The following is a 9,273-nucleotide window of genomic DNA, read 5'->3' on the forward strand; positions in this document are numbered from 1 at the left end:
CACTCTGTGTAGCAATACCAATTCTGTGTATTAAAATTGTTTGCATCTTAGTTGCTGTTTTCTAAGCTGAGCTGTATGTTCCACCATGCTACAGATACAATGTGTTAACCCAGTGTGTTTGGAGTGTCTGGGGTTTTTGGTTTTTTCCTGGTTTGGTGGGGTTTTTTTTCCTCTTATGCTAAAGATTCTCAATATAAGATGAGACTGCTTCTTTATTTAAGTCTACATTGAGGTGAAATCTTATATTTTATCAAAGAGAAACCTTGAGTTTTGTTACCATGTTCTATTTCAACTTTATTGAATTGCCTTTATTGCTCTAACACAGAAAGTAGTTTACCTTCTTGGATGTGATAGGATTTCTGCACATGATGGTTCCCTGACCCAATTCATATATAATGTTTGGGGTTTTTTTATGGTTTTTGTTTTGATTTTTTTTAAAGCAGTAGTTTTAGCAGGTGATATGGAATGGTAATAGGAGGTATGGAATTTCTAATACGAGTAATTATGGCAGAATCAAATTTCTGTTACTATACACATATATGCACTTGAGATATGAGAGATGAATACCTCCATAGAGAAGAAAGGTGTTGGAGATGGGCTGGACTCGGTGTTCTTGATTCTGCTTGTAACAGCACATCTACTCACCACAGAGCACCGTGAGTCACAAAAGCTCAAAATGAAATTCCTAGTAGTCTCTAAATGTGCTTTTGTTATCAGGAGCAGGCCACTGGAAACTGATCTTCAATGCAAATGTGTCTGGTTTTGTTGGCTCGCTGGGTATCTCTTAAGCACAACCTTAACTGCATCTTTGCGGCTATAGATCAAATTCTGCATATGCCTTTTAGACAGTACTCAATCTATTGGGTACTTAATTGCTTTTTCTGGTAGGTGCCTCTGTTTTTTGAGCCTGATAAACTTGGAAAAACAAAATCATGCTTACATGGAAATCTGACTATCTTCATTTACTGTAAAGTAGATTTTATTTATCCAGTAAAATGTAATAGAACAGAACAATTGTATGATTTTATTTGACCGTATTAAGCAGACTTCCAAATTTGTTTTTGTCTGAAGTTACCAGCAGTGATCATGGTCTCTTTAAGTATGATTTTAATTACTCATCCTTACTTAGTGATGAAGTCAGGATATTGTAGTTGATGAAGTCAGTTGTCGTAGTTAAAATGTTAGTGGTCTGTGTTAAAAGGGAATTTCCTACAACTGAAAAATTTTGACATGGAACTTTAAAATTCAGAATCCTTTTTTTTTCTTCTCCTCTAGTGTTGAACTTTGTAAAGAGATGGTAGATGGGCTACGAATAACCTTTGACTTCACACTTCCATTAATTTTGCTCTATCCTTATGAACAAGCTCAATTTAAGAAGGTGACTTCATCAAAATTCTTTCTTCCCATCAAAGAAAACTCAACAAATACTACCAGGTAGGTTGGGTATATGGAGTTTGATACTGCTTTTGTCTCCTGAGGAAAATGCCATAGAATGTGGTTATATGCTCAGAATAAGATGATTTCTCACAGACTTTGACTTAATAATTGTTGTGATAAAATGTTGAACTTTTCTGTGAATCGCTTGCCTGAATTCAGGTTCTGAATTTTTATCTGGTAAACTTCAAAAGACATTTGTACTGACTGGTGTAGAGTTACACTGCAACTTTGGGGAGGGGGTGGAAATTACATTGAAATGTATAATTGTGTTCATTAACTTTTAAATTTGAAAATAAATATGCTTCTGGAAAATAGTATGTAAAAGAAGGCCTTGTCACTTTGATAGTTATTGGGAGGAGGCTGTTTAATTTGAATAAGTATTTAATAAGATCTGTGAAACTAGAAGGATTTCTTTTGGGGGAAAATCCCTGATCACTTCTGTGAAGCTGCCTTTATTTCCTAGAAATCAGGAGGAGCTTTCCCCAAGTCCTCCTCTGTTGAATCCACCAACGCCTCAGTCAACCGACAGCCAGCCTACAACAGGGGAGCCGGCCACGCCAAAAAGACGAAAAGCTGAACCTGAAATCCTGCAGTCACTGAGACGTTCTACGCGCCATAGCTCTAACTGCGACAGGTTATCAGAGAGCAGTGCTTCCCCACAGCCTAAACGACGGCATCTTGAAACCCCGGCGTCTATGCCGAAGCTCTTCTTGCACCTGGAAAAAAGTAAGCTTTGCTCTTTAAATTATTGCTCTAAACAAAATTTTAAATCTTTAAATCTTGGTTGGTTTTTTGTTTTTTTTTTGTTGTTTTTTTTTTTAATGTAATCCGGACTGTGAACTGAATGATTGAAGCTAGAATTTATTACTTTTTCATCAATTGTTTGTCTCTGAAGCCTATGCCAAAGGGAGAAATATGAAGCAATATTCTCTGTACTGTAGTACTGTATTTCTCAACAGAATTCAAGGAGCTGCTTTTCTGTGAGACTACTTTAGGATAGCTTTTATTGAATTCCAGTGTTTAAAACTTTAAATGTTTTAGCAGCAGGCCTTAGTTACATTTAATGGCTTATAAGTTACATAAACCAGATAATAATGTTTATTTCTTATTTCTTTTGTTTTGTTTTTCCTTCTCTTTTGAAGAAACACCTGTCCATAGTGGATCATCTTCACCTATAACTTTGACTCCTAGCAAAGAGGGGAGTGCAGTTTTTACTGGCTTTGAAGGTAGAAGAAACAACGAATTGAATGAGGTAACAGATTTTTATGTTACTGTCCCAGATTCAGTGATTAAAGGTTTGGTTGACCTCAGAGTATGACTGTGCAAGAAAAGGTTTTGTTTGTATTACTTATTTCATCTTTGATTTTGAAGTTCTGAGAGACTAAATTATTTATAGTGCTATAAAGATTTCATAACCAACAATTTCATGTCTTATGTTTAGGTTTTGTCCTGGAAATTGATGCCAGAGAATTATCCACCAAGTGATCAGCCACCACCTCCCTCATATATCTATGGATCTCAGCATTTGCTACGGATGTTTGGTAAACTGATGCAAAATGCTGTGCTGAATAAAAATTGTTTTCTTTGGGGTTTTTTTTGGCTGGGTGTTTCTTTTTGTCATTTGACCACATCCGTATGACTTTCTATTTGCTATATCACTTTTAGTTTTATTTTTGGAGAAGTGTACATTTTAATCTGTTTAAAACTTAAGCTGTTCAAAAACTTGCTTATCTTACTGGCTCTGTAAGCCTTCATTTAACAAAAGTAAACAGGCATTACTTCCAATACGCTATCAAACACTATTAAACCAAGGAACATTTGCTTTCTTAACATGTTTCTTTTTATTAAAGTTTTGAAAGATCACTGAGTAACTTGCAAAGAGAAATGGAGGTTGCAGGGAGAAGAAATTGTTTTTATTTTCTGTATAGTGGATAGAAGTAATTAGAAGTTGCTTTTAAGAGAACAGGTGTAAACATTATTTCTTTTATTTATAGTAAAGCTACCGGAAATACTGGGGAAGATGTGCTTTCCTGACAAAAACCTAAAGGCTTTAGTAAAACACTTCGAAATGTTTCTGAGGTAATGTAACACAATGTACCACAGCAGTGTTTGCATTGTTACATAGATCTGAGGGTCCTGTAATGACAAAGGGTTTTTAAAACAAGATGTTCATTTTCTAGAACTATAAGAACATGATAAAATTAATATAAGATTTTAATAATAACAATTTGAATAAAGATTAATACAAGATTTTTGATTCTGTAATTTAAATTGAAGGGAACTTGAACTTCCTTCTTAAAGTTTTAAAAAACACAGTGCTAGAGAACTGAAGTATAAAAGTTTATTTGCTAGTATGTATAGAATTACAAGTCTGACTTGGTTTAGGAACATGTTTTATGAAGAAATACAAACTCTACATTTTTGAGAGCATAATCTGAGAATTTCGAAGTTGTATCAGTGTTAGCAGGGAGCGACACTTGTGGTTTAGAACATGTTTTTTATTATGGCAGGTGTTGGGTTTGTTTAGTTTGGTTTGGTTTGGTTTTAAAAAGAAAAGCCTGTCCTAATTGTGCTTTAAACAGAAAGATTTCTCTGAGAGAGGAATTCAAACTTTTTCTGACTGTGCTAGCTCTGTGCTAGTTAGTGTAGTCATACCTGCACCATGATCAGCTTTGTTTATCAGATACTCTTGTTAATATCTCTGCATGGCATTGTAGTGGTAGTTAGATATTTAGTGTGGCACTGTATTGTACAGCATCAATACAGTGGAAGGTCAAGTTTGCCTTTCATTTACCCAGAGAAAAACATGCAATTACTTTTTGGCCAACCCAATACAATGCAAAATCTTGCAGCACTTGATTTTGTAAGTTGTTGTTAAAAGGAATCAGTAAAAAAAAATAATCTCTGTTTTGTCAGATCCTTATTAGTATTCCAGTACATAGATCTTTATTAGTATTCAAAACAGCATTAGTGCTTACTGTTGGAAACCTATTTTTGCTTGCAATTAATATTATTTGGAATGCTTAAGTCACTATAGATCAATTTGGTTTTTTTCAGTCTGTTCAGATACTCCTGTGTTGTGCAGAGCAGGTTTTTTACTCTTCAGAATCTTCATACCCATTCTATGGATGAGCAGTGGTAGAGTGGAATAGAAGGAAGGAAGAAACATGTCTCCCACCCCCATACAAACTGGGAGGTGATTAAGTGAAAGTTCTAGTGGTAGTATCCATACTTGTCTAATTTTTTCATCAGTCAGTCTTGTTACAATGTGTAGTCATCTATAAATTTTCTTTTTGAAAAAAAAAGAAGAAAATATGTTCCTGCATCAGGATTTCTACCTTGGAACTGTGCTTTTGAAGGAAATCTCTTGGTAGTTCCCACTTACCATGCTTTGTGTTGCATTACAGAATGCTCTGAGTGCACAAGTTGGATTCCTTTTGGAAAACACTTAACCAGAAGTGTGCTCCAGTACCTAGGGGGCATTCAGTCCTCGAGACCAGACTACAGCTAAACCAAAATGAGTTCCCCAAGGCAAGCATAGCATGGGTATCATATATGTGGTACAGCAAAATATTTGAGGGCTGTGTGTTTTTTCAAGTGCTTTCTAAGCCAATATCGTGTATGTTTTGCTAATACTGTTTACAAGGTTTCTTTTCTGTGCTGAAATGATGATTTCTATGTTTTTTGTCAGAACTGGTCAAATTGAGACCCTTCCTGAAAAAGCTTCCAAGTTACAGTTACTGCTGTAGGAAGCATTTGATCTCAGGTAGCTTTGTCATAAACATTCTTCTTAGACTAGTTTCCTTACCAGATATGCTACTGTGTATTCAAACAGGTTACATAGAAACCAATGTAAATAGTTTTTTTTTTTTCCCAATACATATTCATAGGGCTTTAGAATGTATTTCATTTGGGTATTTCTTTCTTTGTCCCATATGTCATTGAAAGTGGTCAGACAATTACATTTTCTAGAAACGTGTTCAGACTTGATTTTTATCACAAAATTACTTCTCTTGTGATGAGAAACTGATAATGCAGAAAATTTGATGCTGAGGTGACATTTTGTACTAGTTCTTCAGTTTTTGTTTTCTGTCTTTTCCTTTTTGGGAATGAAAGGATTAGTGGATATTTATTAAAAATACTTTCTATCAATTCTGTTCCGGTTTACCTTTTGAAAGATAAGAACTGTCCTGCACAGTCTGTATGCATTAGATGATAGCAGCCAGTTTACTTAAGACTACCTAATTTTTTGTAGTGCATTGTTCTTGAGTGACAGGCTGAAGTCAAGTACTCTCCTTTTCTTTATTTTTTTTGATAGCAGGCAAAGGATTGAAGCTGTTTGCATTAGTAAAAATGTTTCTGAATCTCTTCTGAATTCTAGAGAGAGTAGTCCAAGCATAAGTAGTTTATGTATTTTTAAATTAAACTTTCATATGGTACACAACTAATTTAGTTCTGAAATAGATTCTGATTTAGTTTTTTTATTATTTTATTGCTAAAATTTACAATGTCATTTAACATTTGTACTATTAATCTCCTGTGGGCTGGGAAACAGACTTATTTAATATAACGCTTTGTCTGGAAGCTTATTTTATTGAGTTTACTCAGTACTTGATATATGCATTAAATTCACTTTTGAGATGCAGTCATGCCCTCAGATTGCTCCTAGACAAGATTGATCTCAGTTTCCCAGACAACATATATTTTTGATGGATGTATGAAATGCATCTTTGAGTTTCGTATTAGGTAGAAGCTGCAACCTTTATGCTTCACGGAGCTTTCTACAAGTGTGCATATTGAAAATTTCTTCACAGGTAACATAAAAGTTGATTTCTCAATTAAAGAATTTGCAGAAGAAAACTAGTTTCTCAAATTAGATACAAAACTCCTAGTCTTCACTTCAAATCACTTTAACCCTGAAAAAATTCATATTGCTTGCAGAAGAATAACAGTCTGAAATGGACATTAGTGACAAACTCACCAGTTGGTTTCACTGAATTTCACTTAGTCTTTGAGTTTAGCCTTCAGGATCAAGCAGTGGAAGCTAAGACAGTAAATAATGCCTACTAACTTGCAATCTTAATAGTAAAGGACCCATGATTAAATCTTCCTGCCTGTTAATAGTTTTTAAGATAAAGTAAGTACTGCCTATTAACTAATTCCATTATTTCAGCTGTGTTTTTAATAAAATGCTGCATGTGCTGTATTTTACGACTTCTCTATATTGTAAGGTGCATAGCACGCCTCCAGATGCTGCTTAAGTGATGAGCATTGATAGGCAAGAAGATGCCAAGTTTCTTTGGTTGGTTGGTTGTTTTGTTTTTGGCTTTTTTTCTGCATTGATTTGAACACAGCTGTGACTTGGAAAACTATTTTCAAATCAAAGAGGACACTTCTCAGGACTGTTGACCAACAGGAGATACTTGAGGATAATATAACATGTCTGTTTTTAGAATAGCAAGACCTATCTTCACGGAGGTGATTTCAGTCAATGTCATTTGCGTTTTAGGAAAAAAAATAAAGCAAAATAAAATGGTACAGCACTTCAGAAAGTCGTAGGTGTTTTGACTTTGAATACAGAAGAATAAGTGATTAAATATTTCTAAAATAATGCTTCTAGTATACTTTTCCAGGTGAGGCCAATATATAGCATTTCAGATTATGGAAAACTACATTCTTAATGCTCAAATATTTTTGTTCTGTTAAAAACCCACCGATACTTCAAATTCAGTATATCCTGTGAGTTGTCTTTTTCACTTTAGAGCTCATTGTTATGCTGATGTTTTATAACCGACTGGTATCTCTTGTGCCACACTGCTGCATGGCTAGAAAAGTATTACAGTACTGTTGAGTATTTTACGAGAAGGAAGCAAAATCAGAATGTGACCACATTAGAAGGCTGTGATAATACTATGTGTATATAGACAGATGACAAGTTGTTTGAAGTAATCTTAAGAAACGAATCTGGTTTTTATAGCACACTTTTTTAATGTAGTAATTTCATTCCATGTAATTGCAGTGGTGAATTATGACCACTAGTCTGTGCTAATGTGCAATTAATGAGAGGTTATTAGTGGCTTTCTGAGAATGAAAAAATGAAGCATTGCACATGGTGAATGGAATAGAAAACCTCTTTATTTAGGGGAAGCTGCTTGTGGTGGAGTTCCAGCTCATTGTGACTTAAAGTTGCAAGGTGGCAACTGATTAAAAAAAATCACTTTTTGAAGGATCACAAAGAATACAATTCTGCTAATGTTTCTTATTGATCAGGGCTTTTTTTTTTGCCACTTAATTTTGGGAGTAACCAGTTACTTGATAAAAAGTACCTGTGCAGCATAGTAATTGTGACATACTAGAAAACTTTATGGAATTGGAGCTTAAATGGAAAAAATCAAGGTTCTGAGTGTCAGTGGGCAGGTATGGGTTTGAAGGCACAAAAAAGTAAATTATTTTTGTGTTAATTTTGAAACACTTTGAAACTAAGGAATTCTGCTTCATTTGAATGAAGTGAATGTATATGCCTCATTTTAGGGCATTATTACCATTGTAGTTGGGCTTTGCTGTATTCACTGAACAGGTAGAAAGGCATCTGCCATTTTGGGTCATCAAACTTTTGGCACCTCTGTGTTAAAAGCTGCTTAGCTAATGAGTACCTGGTATTGTACAGCTGCTTATTTTCAGTAGGCTTTTGTTGTCTGGTTGGCCTGCAGACTCTGCTCCTATGTGCTTATTGTTCTTGACTAAGGTTTGATTGCTTTGCCAAAAATACTTCTAAAAGTGCTCCATGTGGATTGCTTCTCTTCATTCTGCTTACCAAATCCTTCGGTGCCTTGATATTTGAATGAGGAGCGTATTCCTAGCACAGGTTTGGATCATGCATCTAAAGTGAGAGGTTGTCCAAAATATTTTAGGAGTTATAGTAGCTTTTTTAGAAGGCAACTCTAGGGATTGATTCTGGGATCTGTGCTGGCCCTGCCAAAAGTACATCTTCATCTTCAAGACCAACCAAGGACTTCTGTACTGTGCTCTTGTAGGACTTTTTTCCCAAAAGGTCTACTACAAGTTGCCACTTCAATTTTTCATTCACTCAGCTGATGATCTGAAATATCATATTGGCAACTTAGCATCTTCAAAGTTCTCTGCACTTGCCCATTAAAGGCCAAGGAAGATGATCTCTGTTTCTGTATGTGGATGAGTGCCAAGAGTCCAGTCAACAAAACAAGCTTGTTGGTTCCTTTGGCATGGTTCTGGAGACCTTGGATATCAGAATGAACATGTGAAACTTTTCACTTCGCTTGTTCTATTAACTGTATTGAGGTTACAATGAACTTTGTGTTGGTGAGCTTTTGCCCTGAACAACATTCCAGGTGGAGACATGCCTGTCAATTGGAGGGGGTTGGGGAGTAGGTGGTGGTGTATGCTTTTGTCTGAAACAGCCTTTTAGCTTTCAAATCCTGCATTTGAGTAGTAGCCTTAGCAGATAGCTTCTTAATCTGCAAATGGCATTTCTTTTGATGAAGTCACTCAGAGTTAGGAGCTATGCAGCTCTTTAAGCGAATTCCTTTAGCTAGATCGTTAGAGTTGCCTTTCAAACAGCATCTAGCACAGGCCACTGATCTCATCAAAGCATCTGCTTACCCTCTAGAACTCAGAGCTGTAGTGGAAGTGTGAAGCTGTCACTTTCCTGGAAACTTTTCTTTTTAACTCTGTATTCTTATACTTTTGTGGCTGAGGTTGTCCTTCTTAAAATTATTAAGGCTTTCCTTTCTTCATAATTTTCACACTTTTCAGGCCATGTCCGAGTTTATTTGTGTGATGGTAGCTGACATTTGAAAG

The 9,273-nt window shown here is 35.4% G+C and overlaps 1 protein-coding gene across 1 annotated transcript in view; it reads left to right on the top strand.

Moving 5' to 3' along the window:
- Positions 1–9,273, top strand: part of MSL3 (male-specific lethal 3 homolog (Drosophila)) — a 17,068-nt gene that overhangs the window by 2,431 nt on the left and 5,364 nt on the right. Inside the window, exons 4-8 of the mRNA XM_010191750.1 lie at positions 1,276–1,434; positions 1,901–2,163; positions 2,580–2,689; positions 2,879–2,978; positions 3,432–3,516. Of these exons, the coding sequence (XP_010190052.1) occupies positions 1,276–1,434; positions 1,901–2,163; positions 2,580–2,689; positions 2,879–2,978; positions 3,432–3,516 (717 nt within the window). The remainder of the gene's footprint in view (positions 1–1,275; positions 1,435–1,900; positions 2,164–2,579; positions 2,690–2,878; positions 2,979–3,431; positions 3,517–9,273) is intronic.

This window comes from Mesitornis unicolor, unplaced genomic scaffold (genome assembly GCF_000695765.1).
Source record: "Mesitornis unicolor isolate BGI_N332 unplaced genomic scaffold, ASM69576v1 scaffold2479, whole genome shotgun sequence".
NCBI classification, from domain to species: domain Eukaryota; kingdom Metazoa; phylum Chordata; class Aves; order Mesitornithiformes; family Mesitornithidae; genus Mesitornis; species Mesitornis unicolor.